The 21720-nt window shown below is 44.9% G+C and overlaps 2 protein-coding genes across 6 annotated transcripts in view; both read right to left on the bottom strand.

The window, feature by feature from the left end:
- The window catches only part of GAD2 (glutamate decarboxylase 2), an 89452-nt gene extending 81312 nt beyond the window's left edge, over positions 1-8140 (bottom strand). The window contains exons 1-5 of the mRNA XM_072825309.1: positions 7111-8140; positions 6345-6404; positions 6001-6150; positions 4768-5001; positions 378-468 (exon numbers count right to left, since the gene is read on the bottom strand). Coding sequence (XP_072681410.1) covers positions 378-468; positions 4768-5001; positions 6001-6150; positions 6345-6404; positions 7111-7186 — 611 coding nt within the window. The 5' untranslated portion in view covers positions 7187-8140. The remainder of the gene's footprint in view (positions 1-377; positions 469-4767; positions 5002-6000; positions 6151-6344; positions 6405-7110) is intronic.
- A 3265-nt stretch (positions 8141-11405) lies between these two features.
- The window catches only part of MYO3A (myosin IIIA), a 245594-nt gene continuing 235279 nt past the window's right edge, over positions 11406-21720 (bottom strand). For 4 of the 5 annotated variants that reach the window (XM_072825306.1, XM_072825307.1, XM_072825305.1 and 1 more), the window contains 3 exons: positions 19439-19479; positions 17909-18052; positions 11406-12023 (listed from right to left, as the gene is read on the bottom strand). In XM_072825306.1, the coding sequence (XP_072681407.1) occupies positions 11906-12023; positions 17909-18052; positions 19439-19479 (303 nt within the window). In that variant the 3' untranslated portion in view covers positions 11406-11905. Of the gene's footprint in view, positions 12024-17908; positions 18053-19438; positions 19480-21720 lie in introns of those variants that run through there. The other variant, XR_012030791.1, reaches the window with a different exon arrangement.

Genomic DNA, 21720 nt, shown 5'->3' on the forward strand with positions numbered 1-21720 from the left:
TCTATATTCCTGACATTAAGAGCTTAATGCCCATGGGTCATTTATCATATTGAATAAATAAAGAACATTGCAGAATAATACTATTTAAAAGACATCATCTGGTCCCATTCCCTTTTCACATTATAAATAATTATAAACCCAAAATGCCAAAAACGTTGCCTTTTGTGTTTGAAAAATGTTACATAGCTTTGATTGCATGAAGACTACATCAGGACTATTTTAAGTTAGAGTGAACACTCACATACTTCTGAAGTTTGTTTCATTATGTTAGGGGCTATGTAATTCAAAAGTTAGATGAGAGGTAGAATAAAGACTATGAGATCTCACTAATAACTATCCTGAATTAAAGACACACACACACACTCTTAACTACTTACATGTTTGTGTTTGCTGTTGATGTCAGCCAGTCTGCTGCTAATCCAACCATATCCAGTCCAGTGGAAAGCTGATTGAAATATCTGGGATGCCCTGAATAAAATAGAATACTAGAATCAGGACTGCATCCAGTGAAAAGAAATGCCTCTCAAACACGTGATTTCTTCAGCTAAAGAACCTTAAAGATCCTTCAGTGATAGGAAAATCCATATTCAGAAACCCAACATGTGCATGCATGCAAACAGACACACCAAAAAGGAGCATTTCATCTAACAAGAGAGACTATTTTGGATTTTGGTATTTCTTTTTTTTTTTTTTTTTTTGGATTTTGGTATTTCTTAAAACACACTCTAAAAAACTTCCTCTAAACATTATCCTATAAAACAAAATAACAACTGTGGTTTGCAGTGTGGATGCTACATTATTTCCTAGCATCCTTTCATTACATTTGCAAACTAAAATGCGAATGTAATCCAAAGCTAATCTTGCGTACACTCATGCCTCTAAAAATCCTTTTTTTGTTGTTGTTGAAGCTGTTCAGGGAATCTATCAGTCATATCATGACATCCACCAGGCATGCCAACTTTCATAATGACATCAGTGACAAATGACTGATGGTTGCAAAAGGCAAGACATAAATGAGAAAATAGGACACTCTGTTGAGTGATTTTCCCTGGATTCAAAAGGTGATGATGCCTGAAGAGGGCATGGGCAAATCTAATTCTGGTCAATTCTTTTCTGTCCAAATATTTGATGACAAACAACAGAACTCCTTCATAGTTGTGATTTAAAATAATGCAGGATACAGTCAACATCACTGCCTTGCCAACAGGATACATGAAGATATACTCAATGGGCTGATAAGTCCCATTAGCAAGGCTTATCTAATTAACTTCTAGACTTCTCTAAAACTCTAAAGGAGTTGACATACAAATTCTCCTGAGGCCATTACTTAAAATGTGATTGTAAATATCTCATTAGAATTTCATTCCTTGTCTTGCCCTGTTAAAGCCTATCTCTAAATCTGTGATTTGCTTGGCAGCAAAAATTTTGGAAGATTGTCAATTATGGAAATAGCATCTGATAGAAAGGCATCCACCACTTACTGGACACCTGTCTGAAGCCGGGAGGATGGCGGTCTCTCAGGCCAGCATGGGCAAAACAAGATAAAGGAAGGCAATGGGGATAGCAAGGACAAAAGTCAACACAGAGCTTATCTCCAGGACTGGAGTGCTCTCTTATCAGCCTCAGGCATGTGGCTAGACAATTAGACACGGAGAAAAGATAGGAGCTGGGAAAGGGCACATTTCAAAGAGACTGGGATTTGTGTGGTTCTCTCTCATTCTCCGGCATTGTTTTTGCCTTCCTGTGGCTATGCACAGTACCCTTCTACCTTTTCCCCTCTTTACTACGCCCTCTGATGCTGGCCCTGTCAGTTTGTGCATCCACAGAAAGTGAGAAAGCCCCTTTGCTGCTGCCAAGGCCTGGGTCTGGAGCAGCCCTCCCCTGTCTCTGCCTCATTGACTCCCCATTTCATTAGAGCTCACAGCTGAAATCACAGCCGCTACTCCCTCCTGATGCCTCTTCATTTCTCTTTCCCTAAGCCATTTCTTTAGAGCGAGGAAATTAATAAAGATTAGCAAATCAATCCATTAATCTAGTCTCCCAATTCATATGCATTTTCTGGATGAATCTGGTGTCTATTATCACACACTATTTAACTCTCTGGAAACTCTGGCATGAAAACCTCTGCAAAAAAATTGCAAGAAATTTCAAGGTGTGTGTTGGGCTCCAGGATATCAAAAGGCCAATCCGCCCTGCTGACTGCCTTTGGAAAACTGTGAAACAAGTTTGAGGCTTCAGTGGCTTGACTCCCTTCTCTTATTTTTTTTTTTTAACCTTGGTCTCCCATTGCATCTGAATCTCTCCTACTTCAAAATCCTCATTCACTGGTAGTGATGTGAAAAAACGGAGGGAGACGGTGTGACATGTTAGAACCACATGTCCTCTTGATTTCTGCAGAAGTACGCAGCAGAAATATTCTGTTTGCTCCCTTCCCGGGACACCCCCCCCCCCCCCGCCCCAGTCCCCAGGATGCCAGCGAATCCAGGCAGGGCTCTCGGAGAGAAAGGGTGTGAGAGACCTGCCTTGGAGGCTGCCAGCTGCCCCATCCAGCCGAGCTGGGCATCCAGCCGCCGCCGCCGCCCCCACCGGGCCGGGAATGGGCGGCCAGGCGCAGCCGCGCAGCCGGGGAGCCAGCGAGGAGGAAACGTGAGGTTAGAGCCGCTCGCGCCTCTGGACCGCTCCCCGCAGATTAACAGATGAGCTCGGAAGGATGCGCCGGCTCCTCGAACAACCAGCCCCGGGCAGCTCTGAGCCTCTAACTACAATGCCTGTCACAGGGATGGTAACTACTTTACAGACCCTAAGTAGTACTGGTTGTCAAATACCAGTTATAGCATAAAAACCTGTAAACTTGCCAGTAAAAAATAGGTGACTGGGGTTAATTCTTTGAAATGCTATCTGGGGGTGGAACAGGGAAGATCAGAAGACTATGTATGCTATGAATAATATTGATATTGATGCTGAGAAATCCAACTTAATCATATTTCCCCCTCGACTTTAAATGAAATGCATTAGAGCTACAATTGACAAACAATTTCACAAGCATTATGGCAAAATTTAAGAACTGAATTGCCCCATCTTCTCTTAACACTAAACGAAGCATTGATAGAACTATGACTTTCATGGTCTTGCAATTCCTATGATCTTAACTCTTTAAATTACATGTCAGACATCACCAGCTTTTAAGGATGAAGACGCAAAACATTTTTATAGGTTCTTTTGGTTTGGTAGCATTAAAAATAATAGGTAGCAACCTTCTAGGATCATATTTACATATTAGGTTAGGGGAATGGGTCAAACAAAAATGAATTAAAAGCACTGTTCAGGTTTGCACCCACAGATACATCAAAAGCTGGGAGGAGGAATGTCTTTAATGCCTAGTATATTCATCATGTGGATTCTCTGTGGACATAATTGAGAATGATAGCTAATAAGCCTTTAAAATTCATTTTCCACAGACAGGGTGTGATCAAAATCACCAAGGTAAATTCCTTTCCCTATGTTCCTACTTCTAAATCAAAACCTCACAAAAGTGGATACTAATAATGCAGGAAATCGATTTCCCTAGGCTTCTCTGCATACTTTTCCTCTCTGTTGGTATAACAAATGCAAAAACAAAAGCAAAATGTAACTAAAAGTCATTCTTAAAATGCTTGTTGTTGATTAGAGTAATATGATAATTCATTAACCCAAAGATTTGAAACATAAAAGGATCAAGTTCTATGGTAATTGATATTCATGTGACATTTTTATTTCTAGTGGATCTTTTTTAAGGCTACAAATCAATTTAGGACCACAAGGTATTCTATTCCTCATGAAATTCATTCATACTTATTTTTAATGAGTACACACTTTAATGAAGTGTAGTGCCATCATGCATCAGCATGATTAGAGACAATGCAGGAAAAGAAGGAGTAATCATGACCTGGGGAGATAAATAGCTGACTTTGTGTGGATAAAACGAAAGCTTAGAATGTGCCCGAATAAACGTTACACCTGGGGCTGTAAAATGGATAGAGTGTGAAGAATACTGTGAAATGTGAAAAAAAAGCAATAAATACAAAATATATCTTAAAAATAAGGGTATTTGATTCCCCTCCCCCACTGATTTCCTTTATTTTATATTCAGAATGGCTATGAAACACACACATCCATGTATAACACGGTTGAATTGTTAAGCTAGTTTGTATTGTGTTTTCTTTTGTGTACATTTCTTTAAAAATAGAGAAAACCTCTGGTTCAAATCTGAAGTCCTGGCTATTTGAGACAATGCCAAAATATTATCCCTGGGTTGCAATGATTACATAGGATGGTTTGTCCAATGTCTGACCATTCCTAAGCCAAGGAAATGAACATAATTAGCACTACACTAGTATTTGGGCTTTTGTTTGGATCATGCCTTTTGAGCTTTCATTTCCATATTCCCTTTCTTTTTCCATTTTGGGTCACTTCTACTAGCCTCTGCTGACAAATAGTGGCTTCTACATCAGGGGTTAATCTCTGTGGCCAAATACGTGCAATGTAAAATCTGATGATTTATACTTAATACGGTTATAATGTTTCTGATATCATCAACTTAAGAAGCATGAACATTAACAGTAAAAGGTGCCTTTTCTTTATATCATTCTAATGACTTTTTTAATTGATGAAAATAACTTTGTAAATTTGAAAATACCAGTAACTCCATAGAACAGAAAACATTTTTATATAAAAAAATAAAAATTGTAAAAGGAAAAAAGAGCTTTATTATTTGTGACTGGACAATACCTGTTTTAATTGCATATTTTAGAGTCGTTTGGCAATGCATCAAAATTTCCTCCAAATTTTGTGGTTGGTCTGCCAATTCCCAGTTATACTCTTGAAGGAGCTCATTAGGGTAATGGAAATCAATCACTTTGGTTGATCTATCGAAACTTTTCACAACATACTGAAGCAAAATGTCCATAACATCTTGCAGAAACGCCAACGTGGGCCTTTCTCCATCACAGGCTGGCAGCAGGTCTAAAGAATGGAATCAAAATGCCATTTTAATTTTACTGTGAAAATATCCAGGCAAAATCTTGATTCGACAATTTCTCTTTGGACTGAGAGATTTTGTGCTAAAGAAAAAAAAAATCTGGAAACACAGAGCATTTTCTTTAAAGGGGAGATATTTTTCAAAGATTCAGGAAAAAGAGAAATTGTTTTTCCCCCACCCCAAATTAATTCTTGTATTTCAATCTATAACGTACTGTTTTCTTTCTTTCTTTCTTTCTTCTTTCTTTCTCTTTCTTTCTTTCTTTCTTTCTTTCTTTCTTTCTTTCTTTCAGGAGTGTGCCTCCATTCAACTATTTCACAAGGATCTGTCCTAAATGTTAAAACTCAGTAAATCATCTTAAATGATTATGGAAATACGTCACATCAGAAATGTTTGAGGAATGCCCTTGGGCAAATCGGGCAAAGTGGAGCATGCAATGTTAGGATCTCTGACCCATTACGGTGCTCGCTATTTCCTAAGTCAGTGTGTGTGTGTGTGTGTGTGTGTGTGCGCGAGCGCACGCTCATTTAGGTGCCTGGGTGTGTAAACACAAGAGAGTAAAACCGCGCGCAGGTCTCACGCGAATAGAATAGCGCCCCTGTGAAGCTACAGCTACGAATTACCCTTGCGATCTAGAGCCCTAGGAAGTCTCAGCAATTCTGAACTGGAAACCGAGTCCCACCCGTTCAGTGGCCACCAGGAAGCCGACCTCGAGGTCCAGCGCGCGGGGCCCTCCTCCATCCGCACCCGAGGCCCCTTGGAACGCCTGCGCCCAGCTCTACGCAGAGGCAGGGGTTGGGGCTCGGTCGGAAGGGACAGGCCCAGCAGTTCTCGCTTTCAGCTGAAGCTTCACGTAAGGTCCGCCTCCGCCCGGTTCTCGACGTCTCGAGTCTCAGGCACCTGTCACCGAGTCCCTTTTGGTCCCGGTGGGTGGGGCAGAGCGAGGGACAGTGGCTCCCGGGGACCCCACGAGGCGCCTTTACCTGTTGCGTGTAGAAACGCATAGTTGACCTCCGCTTTGGGGCAGCTGCAAGGCTTCTGATTACAAGCGCAGGCGGCCTTCCTGGAGGTGGCGCGCGGGGGCTCGCTCCCGCCACTCTCCGCGGGCTTCTCGGCATCTCCGTAGAGCAGGGCTGGGCAAGCATCACGAGAGCGCTGGTGAGCCGCCGCCGGTCCCCGCTCCCTCGCCCCTGCCCAACCCCGGCCAAGAAACCTCGACTCCGCTGTTGGGGATGCGGCGGTGAGAAGGTGACATTGCCCCCGCGGGACCCAGAGGCGACTGACCGGCCGTGTTCGACTCCCTCCCCGGCACGGGCAGGGCACTCACCGCACAGCTTGTTTCCGATGCCGCCCGTGAACTTCTGGGCCACCTGACACCAGGCTCTCGCTGCAAGGAAAGACAGGTAGGAGGACAACGAGGCAGAAAGACAACAGCGGACGAAGTGGGAAATTTCGTTCTATGGGAACAACCGCAATAAACCCGGGGTACGGAAAGGGGCCGCCCGGGGCTGCGCACCGAGGACAGGTGCAGGAGGGGCGCAGGAGCCTGGCGGTCGGTCCAGCCTGACCTTACGCTCGCTCATTTGTTCCGAGAGAAGCCTATACCCCAGCCCTTTGCATTTGCCTTCCAGGGGCCAAGAGGTTCAGGCAAACTCCCCTTCCTGGCTTCCTCCAACGAGTCTTCCTAGTAACGAAGCTGTCCATTTTCCTTGCGGGCTCTCCTCCCTGACCAAGAATTCTCTTTTCCCTTATCCCCCGCTTCCCCACAACCACTCTATCCCCCACAGGGTCCAGGCACCAAGATGGAGGCAGCGCCCCAGGCCCACGGCATTCCGTGTCGAGGAGACGCCTCTGTGTCTGAAGGGCTCTCCCAGACTCACTGAAAAGGGTCTGAGATTCTTTGGGTGTCGTTCCAAGGGAGAAGGGCCTGTGGGTTTTTTTTGTCTCTTGGGCCATCAGGGACCTACAAGGATAGCAGAGCCAAGTGTCCGAAGTTTCCTGTTGCAGGTGGAAAAAACTCCTTCGTCTTCCCTAGCACCCCAAACCCCGGCCCTCCCGCCAAGCTCGCCTGCTGCAGGCCCCTGTTCCCCTACCTGTGCTGGGGTTCTCGGGATCCCCGGAGCCATCTTCAGACCCGAAGGACCAGAAGCCAGAGCCTGGAGATGCCATCAGCGCTGTGAGACCCGAGCGGGTCGCCTCCGAGTGCGAAGTGTCGGCGAGCTGCCCTCGGCTCGGCCCTGCGCGCGCGTGCGTGTGTGTAGGAGTGTGGCGGCAGGAGGGCACCGCGCGGGGACCCGCGTGGCCGTGCGGCAGAGGGTGGGTGTCACACAGGGGGAGGAAACGTGCGTGAGTGCGTGTGTGTGTGTGTGTGTGTGTGTGTTGGGGTTAGGGCTTAGAGACGCGGCAACTCTGAAAGCTGAGGTTAAAGAGGGAAGGAGACTGAAGGGTCCGCGCAACAGGAATATGGGAAGGCGCCGAACACCCGATTGCTTTTGAAGGCGAAGGAGTCCAATCGGGATCGATGAGGGGGCGGCGGAGAGAAAAAAAATGGGAGAGGGAAGATGCGAGGCAGACAGCGCGCACGAGCCGAGCCGGAGTCAGAGTGGGTGGGTGGGAGGCGCGCAGGGGAGCCCCCGGGGAGCGCTCGCCGCGAGCCTGCGAGCAGCGCCCGCGAGCTTGGGAGCGCTGTCCAGGGTGCTGCCGCCCCGCACGGCGCGCGGGCTTCTGCGAGGGGTAGACCTGAGAGACCTTGGCGAGGCGGAGCGAGCGGCCGAAGCGAGTCAGTCTCACACGGGCATCGACTGGCGTATTGTTTGAGGTCTGGCTCCTGCTGCGGGAAGGAGGCGCGATTTCCGCGCAGCCTTCTTCCAAGGCGGTGCTGAGGTCGCTGTGACCTCGAGAGCCCCGGCGGCTGGGCTGGAATCACGAGCGGTTCGTGAGCCTGGGGAGGGGACGCTTGGAGGAAGGGCGCCTACGCACTGAAGGGCTCATTTCAGCTTCTTAGGAGAGCCTGACGCCTTCCCACTGAGCCCCGCGGTGCTCGGGAGCGCGTCATTCCTGCGCTTTGGGGAGCGCGGTCGCCGAACCCCCCCGTCCAGGATCTGCCTGACGGCTGGGAGGACTGCTGATGGAGGCAATTAAAATCCATGCAGGAGCCTATCACCGAGAACCTCGGGCTGGGGGAAAAAAATAAAACGAATGGAAACTTCTTGGAGGGGGGCGAGAGAGAGTCGCAGGCAGGCTGGATTGACGACTGGGGGTGGGGGGATGGGATCTGGTCATTTTGCGACCTTGGCCCGCGGAGGCGTGGAAGGGTTTGCTGCTTTCGTGTGACCTGAATCGATGTGTGTGTGGGAGGCGCGCACAGAGTTTCCAGCTAAGCAATCTGAGCTTTCCAAATTCAAGGCGGAAAGAAGGAAATGCCTGCTGGGACCTCGAGTCAACGGGCCTCAAATCAATGACCTCCCCCCACCCCGGCCCCTCCGAGAATCATCACGATAGCGGGGTGGGTTGGGGTGGGGAGGTGGGTGGTGAGGTGGGGAGATTCACTATTTCTGAGGCCTGGTGGGAAGGGGTAAAAGAGTAGAAATCTCTACTCTTTTACAATATCCTTTCGCTCGAAGCTGTTAAACAAAGGGAAGACGCCCCGAGATTCTGGGCCGCGTTGCTTTCCCTCGGTAGCAGAGATCGCCATCAAGCAGACCTCAGGGCTCCTGGGCTCTTAGAGGGAGGGCGAGGAAGACCTCGATGGGGAAACGCTGGGTCCTGCCTCCCGGGCGTGCATTCCCTTGGGCGAGCGATTATCATTTCCACTCTATCGTTCACAAGCCCTCATTTCTCTGACCTCCTGAATCAAGTCCCCAAAGCTGCTGCCAAAGCAGCGACTCACGGACACTCGGTCTTGGCTACCATCCCTCGATCCTCGCCTAGGAAGGGCTTCCTGGTGCCTCGGTGGCCGCATGCAAGCCCAAGTCCTGTGTCTCCAGGCACTCTCCGGCCTGGTTAATTCTCTCCACGAAGCTCTGTCTTCTTCTTACCCGTTGGACTGGGGGAGAGCAGTAGGATCTGAACAGTGGCCAGGGAGTGGTGTCTGGGAAGGGTGCTGGCCAGGTCCTGCCATAGGCTTGGTGCAAAGCCTTCTGTGTCGGGAAGCCTGCTTCAGGCTGCCGGCGCTTGGTGGGCATGAAATGAGCCCAGGCCTCTGTTTCGCCACCTTTCTCAACGCTCTCGGCTTCAGTGGGCCCAAGTAACGATGCCTGGGTGTAAAGACTTCAGGATTCGGTTGTCTGTGCGGGGCAGGGCAGCTCCGCAGCTCTTGCTCCACCAGGGCAGATGCGAGTCAGAGAGACTAGTTCTTTGTATCAATCATACAAATCCTGGCAATGTTTTGCTTCAAACCATCAGGTTGGGGTTGCAGAACTTTTCTGCTTTGGGTAAGTGGTTGAAGGCCTAAAGATTCTCACAAAGCCCCGAAGGAAGAAGCGGACTAACAAGGAAGATAGAAACCACAACACCTAGATATAACATAATTTTTTAACGCAATTTAAAATTCTACTGTTTGAGCTCGATTAAATCCAGCAGCTCTGGAGTACTTTGAATGTAATGGTGGTATTTGCATTTTTTATTTAACACACCCTACTTCACAGCACTCAGCGATCTGATTTGTCTTTCCTTAACATGGTCCCTCCCTTGAAGGCAATTTGCTTTATAAAGACTTTGATTTCGCAAAGGAGCCTGTTCCCCCCTACTCTCAGGCTTGGCGTTGGAGATAACAAAAGAGCTCAGGGAGGTAATAATTACAGTCATTAGTTCACAAAGGAGGCAGCCACCAAATGGGAAGGGGAGGCGGGCCAGTGCTCCGTGGAAAAGCTTTCTAAGCCTCTTCCTCAATAGAGGGTTTAGAGAAACCCTTGCTCCTGGGGCTGCTCTCCCCGGCGGATTTCCTGGGTTGACCTATTTCTTGTCCGCGGATTATCCAGAGATGGCATTGCAGGTCTCCCAAAGAAGAATGTTTGGCACAAGTTTTCCCCTGTGTCTTTCAGTGTTTAAATGTGTAAGGACAGAAAAGGAAGGGAGATGGAAAGGAAGAGAGAAAGAGAAAGGAGAGAAAACAAAGACAAAAGAAAAAAAGGAAATAAAAACACTGAAACCTTTTACCAAGTGTTTGCATTCCCTTTCCCAGTTCCTACTTAAAAAGGGGGTAGAGAGTTTACGGAAGAAGCCTATTGCTTCCCAATCCAGCAACCGAAGGGTGGGGCCTCTGGTCCACACAGGCCACTTTAGAAGCTTGAAGAAGGGGCCTGGCATGGAAGGGGAGCTTATTAGCTTTTTCCCCCCAGAGGGCCTCCTGGTGCTGGGTGGCTGGGTGGGTTGGGCTGGGTGGGGGGAACTCCATTCACCTCGGGTTTTAGACTCTCTCTCTCTCCTCCTCGACAGTGCTCAGGGCTCGCAGGTGGTGGGAGGGCTTCACTGGTGCCTGTGCTAGGCCCAGCCAGCAGCCTGTCACAAGTGAGCAGTTGGTCTCTAAGGCTGATCCCAAGCCGAGGCCACAAGGAGAAAACCCAGGGAAGGAGCAGGACCTACAATACACTTAAACTCTGAGCTCAGTCGTGCCACAGGAGGAGGTTTCCCCTGGAGCAGGTCTCATTGTAAAATGAAGAGGTTGTGCCGGTCCTCTCTGGGGGTACCTTTCAGAGCCAACATTTTGGGTTGGATTACAGATGGGTGAGTGGCACAACAAACATTCACCCATTCTCACTCAATTCTCCAAACTTTTCCCCAAATTTCTGGGCTCTGGGCCACAGCAGCAAGTACACCAGCAGGAGGAACAAGCCCCATCCCAAAACCCTTCTCCCAACTCGGTCGACCGTCAAATCCCTTCGCCATCCTTCCTGACGCTCTTCAGACCGCTTAGACGCAGAGAGTGTCCGTTCCAGATAGGCGCAACCCAGGTTTTAAAATAAGATGCAGTCAACTGAAGGAAGGCAAACCTCTGCCCGCCCATGGTCCTCCTCTTTCTCTTAAATACGTCCAAATTCAGAACCGAGGAGATTGCCTCAAATTTGCAGACAAGTAGAACCTAAAAACCCTGACAGTTTGCTCAGTGGTGGGGCTGACGGTGTGTGTGTGTGTGTGTGTGTGTGTGTGTGTGTGTCGGCGGGCAGGGGGTTGCGGTGGAGACTTGGGGATTTGTCCCTAGGCCATGTTGGGGCACAAGATGTGGGTTTTAACTTACATGGTATGTTTGTTTGGGAAGGCTGCAGGCTGGCGTTGTTCGCTGGTGGAGACGAGAGGCACTGTCACCCCCTCCCTGGGGACCTGCACGGTTGGACAGCAGTCGTCCAGCCCTAACGGGGAATGTGGTGGCCCAGCCCCGAAAGCCACGGACTTTCCCAGGCACTTTCTTTATTCAATCACCTCAACAATCACGAGAAAGAAAAGCGCGAGTCTGAGATGAAGTTCATCTTCAAAGCCTCCCCCGGCCCCGGCTTTGTTTTGCTTGCCCCTCCAGTGTCCCGCGGGCCTGGGAGAGCCGTTTCCAAGGGAAAAGAAATCGGTGACGTCTCCCAAAATGAGAGAGGAGGGATCGGCGCGAGGTCGGGCGCATCGGATCCACAGGAGTTGCAAATGGGTGAACAAAAGGATACACAGGGGCCCAGGGATGGGGTGCCCCAACTGGCGGGCCGGTGGGAGCGGAGGGTGCGGTCGGAAGGGCTCACAGAATTCTCCGTCTCCGGAGGCGCGAGCGCAGGGAGAGGCCCCTGCCACCGTCAAGGCCGCGCCTTCCGCGCCCGGGGACGCCAGCGCCCGAGGGTCTCCCGCCTCGGCCCCTGCAAGCCCCCCAGTCCCCCGCGCATTCCCCCGGCGGTGGCCCCGGGAACAGCCGGGCTACACCTGCTGCAGGAGGCGCTGCCGCTGGGAGGTTTTACGCAGGAGCCTCCTGTAGTCGTAGGGGTTCGCTGCGGGGTCATTTTCCTCGGGCTCCGGGTCCTCCTCCGCCCAGCACCTGCAGCGAGACCCGGGCCGCGGAGTTAGAGGCGCCAGCCCAGCAGCGCAGCCCCGCCCACCCCGAAAGCCGGTTCTATTCCCCCACCTCCCGCCAACCGCAGGCATTTAGGAACCGCACTTTCAAAACACCGGGAGAGTGGCCGAGTGCAGCTGCACAATTTTCTCAGCAGGTTTTCAACTGTCCCCATGCCGGCGGGGGAATCTGGTGACTCTGTGTCAGATGACAGCCAAGTAAGGCGGCAGAAGGTGTAGCTGGGAGAGGTAAGCTTCCTTCGGTTTGCAAGAACTCACAACCAATAAACAAATATTTATTTTAGTACCTTAATTTTTTTCCACCATAGTTCGGTCAAGCAGGAACATTCAAAGCGCCTAAATAGATAACCATCATTTTGCACTTTAAAACTGCTCAAATGTTTCTCGGAAGCACTCCTCCCAAATCGGATCAACCATGTTAGTGGTGGTCCCCGTCAGCTCTTTCAAGGGAGGCCGCTCCACCACGTTTCCTGAACCAACTCTACCTTTAGATTCAGCAACTTGCCTCTGGAGGAAGGGCACTCTCTTCTTCCAGGTGCAGCTACACAGATGCACTCATTTACTTATGTGGTACCTGCTAAGTATTAGCCTCAGTGTAGGCTAAAGGTGAACAAAAGCCCCCACTCTCATGGAGTTGAAGAGGAGCAGACTATAGGGACAACCTTCCCATGCCAGGTGGTGAGAGGTGCTATGCAGAAAAATAAGGCAGCCTAGTGAGAGAAGACTGGTGTGACATATGTGTTTGTGTGTACAAGCAATTCCGTTGAGGGTGACCAGGAAATGCCTCTCTGGTAAGGTGACACATGTGAGAAGAGTCCTGAAGGAAGAGGAGGGGTGAGTGAGCCAGGCAGATATCTTAGGGAAGAGTGGTCCTGCCAGGATAATGGGTCAACCAGTGTAAAGGCCCCGAGACTATGGTGTGTGTATGGTGTTCAAGAACAGCAAGGAGGCCATTGTGGCTTGATTAAAGTAAGCAAGGGGGAGACAAGCAAGGAAGGAGAGTAGGAGGAATGAAGGGACAATGTGGCAGAGAACTGAGTGCTTTGGGACCCTGGCAAGAATTTGAATTTTACTTGAGCTAGGGAGACACTGGAGGGATATGAGTGGAGGATTGGTTCATAAAAGGATCTGACTGCTACAGGGGAAGTAAAGAGGTCTGTTAAAAGATATTGCAAAAGTCCAAGCCACACTGATGGTGACGCTTACAGAAGAGGAAAGAACTGACCAGCTTTTGGTCATGCTTGAAAGTAGAACTGAATGAGTCTGCTGATACTTTGGATGTGGGGTATAAATGAAAAGAATCAAGAATGGCTGTGCGGTTTTTGGCTTCAACAACTGAAAGGATGAAGTTGGTATTTAATGAGATGAAGAAGGTTATAGGAGTATATTTTTTGGGGGAGGGGGAGATAAATGTTTTGGTTTGGGTTTTTCAAATTTTGAGATATTTATTAGACATCCAAGAGGAGATAATGAATAGGCAGTTGGATATATACATCCTTATCTAGGCTAGAGATTTCAGTTTAGGAATTTTAAGTAAATAGATAATATTTAAGGTCATGAGAGTATTTGTTGATAAAGCAAAGGGCTGGGACACTCCAATGTAGAGAGGCAAGAGAAATGAGGAGGAATCAGTAAAGGAGAATTAGAAGAGAAGCCAGTGAGGTAGGAGGTGAATCAAGAAGTACTATCCTGGAGTCCAGTGAAAAATAGGTTTAAAGAAAAAAATGCAAAATGCTTCTGCTAGGACAAGATAAAGATTGAGAATAGATCATGGGGTATGGCAAAATTGAGGTCACTTGTGACCTTGATAGGGGCAGTTTCAGTGGCCTGGTGGGGACAGAATCTTGAGTGCAGGGGCTTATGAGAGAATGGGAAGCAAGGGCCTTGAGAAAGAAGGATCACTCTCGTGTAAATGCTCTTTTGCTATCATGAAGAGCAGGAGCATGGGTTTTGGAAGGGGGATTGAGTCAAGGGTGTTTTTTTATGATGGGTCCAATTATATCATGTTCACAGATTGTCAGAAATGATGTAGTAGAGAGGACAGACATTCAAGATGTAGAAGAGGGAGGGGAATAACTGCAGGACAACGTTCTTGAGCGGATAGAAGGACTTGGATTCCGTGAACAACAGGAAGGTCTGGCCCTCATTAGTAGGAGAGTCATCCGTAGTAAACTGAGGGAAGCATATAGGTAAGCGGTAGGTTTGGCCGTAGGAGTATGTGTCTGTTATCTATTATTTTCTCAGTGAAACAGGAAAGACGGTTGTCATCTGAAAGCAAGGAGGTTTTGAAGGTTTGAGGAGAGAGGAAGGCATCTGAAAGAGTGGCCTGGGAAAGTGGGACAGTGGAATTTCAGGGAGATATAGTATTGCAAAATAGCTGTAAGGGGGCCCACCTCAGGTGTGTGCTCATACATCTCGAGTGAGGTTTGGTTGTGTTTTTCTCTAGCCATGTACAGCTGTGTACGTGCAGGTATGAACTGGGTAAAGTTGGGTTTACCCAGCGTTGGGGTTTGCCAGTTGACTAACTGAGGGAGAAATGGGCAGGATCATTGAAGGTATACGCAAAGCAGGGAAAATAATAATCAAAGGAGACAGCTAAATTTTTGCTTGCAGATGAGTATGCCCTTATTCTAGTCCATTCTGAATAGAGAATTTAAAAAAAGACACCTTTGGGAAGGTTTTTAGGGCATTTGAACTCAGTGGATATTTGACAGGAAAGGTCTTTGGGATACCATGGGTATCACCTATGGGGCAGGTGATCATTCTCTTTTGATCAACTGACTTGAATTCTCATACCTATTCAGCTCATTTCTGTTGTGAGCATGTTGAGTATCAACCATCTTCCAGGTACACCACACATGTTATCTCGAATTCTAAGGACAGCTTCGCAAGGCCTGAGAGGTTATCCTTAGACTTCGTTGGCAGATGAGGAAACAGACTGATTCTACTTGATACAGCAAGTGAGGAGTGGAATGAGGATTCAAATCCATGTCCACCCCACTCAAATCTCATACCTTCCCCAGTGTACCCCTTTGCCTCTTTTCTGCTGATGTTTTCTTCGTGATTCTACTATCCCTTGGCCAAGGCACTCTTGTCACATTTTTTCCTTCCCTGACCATCCTCCCTATATCTCCTTGTCATAATTAAAACTTGGCTATGCCTTAAAAACCCTCTCATTATTGCTCAACGGAGATCCCACTAAGACCCACCTTAGGAGATGAGGGGCCCTTAGTTCTGTTGTCTTCTAATGACATCCTCTAATCATGACCTGCTCCTACTTTTAATCACTTAAAGTCCATGAGATGCCCAATGTCATCACTGTTGTGGTTCCTGATTCCCAGACCTACTCACACCTTCCTGGGTAACATTAGTCATATACTTGGTATATGTGCATATTAAATATACAATATATAAAATATTATCAGAATAATGTTTATTTATTAATATATAAATAATATACTTGTTTGTATATAATATATAAGATATGTATTTATCACATAATAATTTAATGTATATAATAATTATATATATATTCTTTCTGCAATAATGTCTTCCAAGACACACTTTGAGGCCAAGTCTCTTTAATTGTCTCCAGATGTCTTTTAGAGCTGTTTTTCTGCGTTTTGTTTTCTATTTATTTACTTGTTTGTTTCAGAGGTAGAATTCAGAGATCCATCAGTTGCATGCAACACCCAGGGCTCATCACATCAATTGTTTTCTATTTTAAGTCCAGGATCCCATCAAGATTTACTTGGTGCATTTATAGTTTTGTCTCTAGTCTTTCTTAGCTTAGAAAAATCCCCCTCTTGGAGTTACCTTGTTTAGCTTCGTTTGATCATTTACTTTCTCTCTAGAGTCAAGCTCTTTGGTGATGAGGATGACATTGTTTGCACCACTGTGTCCACCCCTTCCTCAAGCACCCAGCATAGGGCTTTGACAGGGAAGCAATACAGAATAGCGTTTCATGTCATTGACTCTAAACTCAAAAAGCCCTGTGATCAGATTCTGGCTCCCTTGCTTTTTATCTAAGTGACTTTGCAGTCATTAAACTTTGTAGACGTAGTCTCCTCATCTATAAAATGGGGCAGTGAGAGGCACTGTCTCACAAGGTTGCTGTAAAAATTAAATGGGTGAACAGCATAGCACCCAGCCCAAAGGAAGCACTCAGCCAATGCTGGCTTCTAGCATTCCCATTCTAGTGAACACTAATCCACGTCTGCAGACCTGGATGCAACACCAGGCAGTATTTCAGGGATATAATGCTTTTTATAGTAGATGTGTGTCTGTGGTTGGGGGGAAGGGGAGAATGAATATACTAGAAAGGAGGCAAATTGGGTTGTTAAAATGGGAAGTGGATATGTCAATGGAAAGCAATTTGAGCAGGAAGTGAAAAACCTTGGATCTTAGTTCACTAACTCAGTGTGTGACTTGGGGCAAGTCACTTAATCTTTTTGGGCACTTGTCATTCTCCTGTGATTAGACTGGTGCATCTAAGCTCCACCAATGTTACAGTTCTTGATCTCAGGATGGAGGAAACACATCTTTTGGAGACAAGGGGCAGAAATCAAGTAGATTCTGGAAAAGCAAATAAAGATGAAAAGATCCACCATCTATGGAACCTGTCCCCTATGCCACATGTGCTGTTAAGTACTTCACAGACATCATTTCACTTAATCTCTAATCTCTATGATCATTTCACTTAATCTCTATGACAATGTGGTAGTTACTAGTGAATCCTTTTCCAGATGTGAAAACAAGCTTGGAGAGGTCTGGTAACATGAGCAAGGTCCTCAACTGCCAAGTGGCAGAATCAGGATCCAATCTAAGGCTGACTGACTTTAAAACTTCTTCCCTTAACCACCAGGTCACACTGTGTAAGAAATGGTGAGGGTTCTGAGTGCTCTATGCTGGCAGGATGTTCACTTAGGATTCTGGAAGAACAGCTTTCCATTGCCTGTCATTACTCCCATTTCTTATAAACCACATTTCCATTTTATTATGTGCCCTCAATTCTCAAAACTTCACAGAAAATTTTTTTTGGGGAAAAAATTCCAAAATAATAAGTAAGCTACAAATAGTTTAAGTACTTAATGTCAAACAAAGTTAGTGGTGAACTGAGAAATCAAATCCCAAACATGTATTTCTATATGAGTCTTTCTTCCAGATATTATTTGGGTCTGAAGTCATGGATTCTGAGAAATGACAGCATAACTGAGCCAGTAAGTGTTGAAGATTCCATTGGTTAGTACTTCAACACAGAGTTTGGTTTATTGCTTGTCATTAGTAGGACTATGCAATTTATTGTCCAAAGTAAGGTACGTTTTAAATTAAAAAAAATTGAAAAACAATTTTTATTTATTTGAGGGGGGGTGGGGGGGAGAGAGAGAGAGAGAGTGCGAGAGCACACACAGGTGCGCAAGTGAGGGGAGGGGCGGAGGGAGAGAGTCTTCAGGTTCCCAGCTGAGTGCAAAGCTCACCACTGGGTGGGTGTGTGTGTGTGTGTGTGTGTGTGTGTGTGTGTGGAGGGGCTGATGTCACAACCTATGAGATCATGACCTGAGCTGAAACTAGGAATCAGATGCTTAACTGACTGAGCCACCCAGATGCCGCAAAGTGAGGTACTTTTAAAAGAAGGTGCTGTTAACAATGACACCAAGAAAACAGGTATGAAACGGGTTGTCTAAATACTCTACCATAATCCTTGAGTTTACTTTTAAACAACACATCAGTCTTAAGAGGCACTATTCAGTGAGAATACTTTGTTACAGTCCAAACACAATGACAGTGCTTCAGAAATGGAATTCTTAGTAAAACATAGAAAATGCTATTCTTTAGGAAATAGTGTATTACCTGTTGTCAGCATTAAAATATTGATGCTGGTGTTCTCCATGTTGTCTTCCACCTCTTACACTAGGGTTATGTTCCTTTGGTCTAGAATGACTGGGCAAAAATTCCTTGTAATAGAAATCTTCCAGGTCTAATAATTTTCCTTGACTGTAAATAAACACATAAACACATCATGGTTTCAATCTACTTTTATACTCAAACTTTACAGGATACTTGTTTTCTTCTTTTATTTTATAAATTTAGGAGTAACACATACATGTCAATAGAAACAAGAGGAGTCTTGGAATACATAAGACAGTATACACCATAAATTAAAAAGAGAAACAAACCCCTCATCTCTTACCTTTAAGAGAGCATTAGCTGCTGGAGCAGCTTTTCCTGGCTTCATCTTATTCACGTTGGCCCAAAACTAGCAGTTGCTAGATAGCCAGTGATTATAAAGTTCCAGTTTGGCCAGTCTAGGACAGGGTTCACAACTGACCCCCGGGCCACTATGAGAAAAGCTGACCTTAATGTGTCAACACAGCATTTTCCAGTTTTCTCAGCCATCGGTTAAGTACAGATGTATACAATGTTTCATGATCTTACTTTACTTCTCTCACAGGTAACCTTCTGTCCTCTCCTTACTGTTGGTCTTTAGTGGGTTAATTTCTGTGCTAAATGGTAATTCCTGCACAGGATATACACACAAGGGTATGTCTGTGACCATTTTAATTCTTGGATTTACTCCCATTAGTCTTGATTCCTGTGATGCTCAGTACCTGAAGTCTGATGGGACTTCATAAGAGGTTAACAGGGAAGGATCTGGAAAATGACCAAGTGTTACAGAGTTTCTGGGGAAGTTGCTTTTCAAGTTACAGATGCCAATTGACAAATTAACTTTCAGAATGCCACTGATACATAAATCAAGAGTTCAGTGTCCACTGGTACTCAATAAAAAAAAAAACCCTTGATTGTTATTAGCACTCCCTGGAAGTCAGTTAATTTGAAATATTGGTATTATGTTAAGATAGTAAATTATTGGTGGGCTGAAATGTTACAGGAAAGGGGACTAGTGTGAATCTAAGTTGCCATACCTGCAAGGTAACACAAACCTTGTTTCCTGACAAATTCGTAAATATTATAAGGAGTGAGATTGAACATGTGTTGGAAGAACAAAAAGCAAAGGAGTTTGGGGAAAGAAAGTTCATGGACACCAAGTGTGTTCAGATTGCCCAATCAAAACCATATTAATGGACAGAGAAAAGCAAATTCTGTATGGGGACAATACAATTCACTCATAAATGATCTGATCTTAATGTATGCTTTGCACTGTGCTAATTCAATATGTTTCTAATAGGTAAGATGATCTTCTAAATTACATATAAACCACATATTTATAATATAAATGTATTGAGAGGATACTACTTTCCAAATCTATTCACATAAAATAGGTGATTTTAAAAAATAGGTGATTTTCAATTGTAATTTGAACATATGGATTTATATTTTGTTTTGATAAGATGTCATTGAAATTTAGAAATAATAATTTACCTATCTTTTCTTGGTCTTCGTTTTTCTTCTTGGATTGATTTCTAAAGGGAATGGAAAAATTTAAAAATTAATATATGATTAATATAATTTAACTCATTAATATTATTGATGTATTTACTATAATCTTAATATATAAATACATTTGTTCCTATAAAGTCAACTTAGACATAAGCAAGTGGATATAATGTTTTTAAAATATAATGAAATATAATTCACTCAAAATTTACTAATTATAAATTTGTGATTGCTTTTTACTGGGCCTGGACTGTAATTAATCTCTGCATTCCATGTCAAAAAAAGAGTTTGCCACACAGTGACCAGTGAACACAAAATTACCTAAGGTCCATCTGCTTACAAATGGGAAAAAACATGTCAGAATTCCTAGAAAACCCATTTCTCTATTACAAATGCAGCTGTGAGTTAGGTAAGTTGCTTAGGCTGCTTTAATGTCTTGTGTATATGTCATCTTTGTCTGCTGGCAAAGCAGATGGGTGAAGGCAGATGTTAACAGTCCACAGAAGAGTAGAAGTGTGACTTTGCTAACTTATAGGAGCCCATTTACAGCATAAAAGCAACAGAATAGATAATATATGTGTTCATTTGCAAAATTTTTTCCAGTTAAGAACTTTATGTATTAAGGCACAAATTAGAATATATAAGTCTGGATTTAATTAGATACAATTTTAATCAATACATCAATCTGAACACTAATGAAATGGTACATCATTTTACCTTACATACAAAGAAATATCACCTTTTGTATTGTAACACTAGTAATGTGTTTCACTGTGTTCTGGCTTAAGGTATTTGAACTCACCTATTTACATGTTGTAAGAGCATATATCTGTCTTTTAGGCTGAGAGAACAAATAGTACACTCACCGTGAACAGGCTGAAGATTTTGTAATTGTGGGAACTCTAATGCTACAAGTTGCACCATAAAAGTGCAAGACAATAAAAATGGCAACAAATAATGGTTTGTAAGTATTGAGGGTAGTCCCCGGTATTTTTAGGCACCCTAAATCATTTTTCTCCCTCATGATCTATCATTTGTAATACACTAAAATGGTGGATGAGTCAAATAGTTCATGGTTTCATCTCTTCTTATTGGTTGGTATTTTAGTGGGTGAAGGAGGATGAAGATTGGGAATGCTTAAATGCATCAAGTCTGGGAGTGGACCATTCAAGAGCTAACCATGTAAGGAGCAGGACACCAATTACATTCCTGTCCTCCTTCCCATTCCTATTATGTTTTTGATCCAATGCCCTGGGCCAGAAAGTGCTCACAAATAATTATATTACCGCCATAGGTACAATGGCCCCTAGCAGTCTAGTGAATGATTTCCGCAACTCAGTTGGTGTTAGTTGTGGTGGATGTTCTTTTAATATGACAGAGGTCCTGCCTCCTTGTTCCACTGTCTGAAAAAAATGTCTCTTGTTCTTGACAACAATTTTCTATAATCCAAAGCTATGCTTAAATGATGGCAATATGTTGAATGACAGAGATTCCCTTTCCACCACCATGAATCAAATGTTTTGTTCTTGAATTCTGAAACTGGCAAGGGACCCCTTTTTATTTGGGATCAGCATTTCCATCTGAGAGACTGTGTATTTAACTTGGTTCTCAGTTATAAGAATCTCAGGAAGAGGAAAGAGGAAGAGGAAATACTGTCCAGGCTTATGCTTATTTCAGTCTTGCCTGCAGTAGAATATTCTAGTGAAACATCACTCAAAAATATGTTTTTCCAAAAATCATTCAAGGTGGTTTATAATGGAAGCAATTATACAAGCAAGGTAATAAAGTGGAGGTTGTAAATGAGGAAGAAAGTTGGCAAAAGTGTTAGGATGGAACCTTACATTGGTCCCTTAGTGACCTGGCAGCTGGAGCCAGAGGGAAACATGAAACTGCATTTTTCATCGTGAAGAAGGAAGCATATTGTCCTTCCAGGGAAAGGATTTAATACTAATTTTATCACTTGGGACTTTCTATTAACGACATTTATTTAAAAAAATCTTTTCAATGATAGTTTTGAAATGATAAATTACTAATTTGAAACTTGAAATGAAAAGAAAGAAGCAAATGTCCAATGGCAGTTTCTTGTAGAACTAGAAGAGAGAGAGAAAAGGAGATAAAGATGGCATAGGAATAAAGAGATGTTCTGGGGTGGGTATTTCTTGAGGAGGCCTTTGGAAGGTGGACGTCTTTGCTCAGAGAACTCTGAAGAATCTGTTTCTCAGTCAGTTACACTACAACCTCTCCCCAGAACTTTAAAATTCATATCT

The sequence above is a fragment of the Canis lupus genome, chromosome 5, assembly GCF_048164855.1.
Source record: "Canis lupus baileyi chromosome 5, mCanLup2.hap1, whole genome shotgun sequence".
Lineage (NCBI taxonomy): Eukaryota > Metazoa > Chordata > Mammalia > Carnivora > Canidae > Canis > Canis lupus.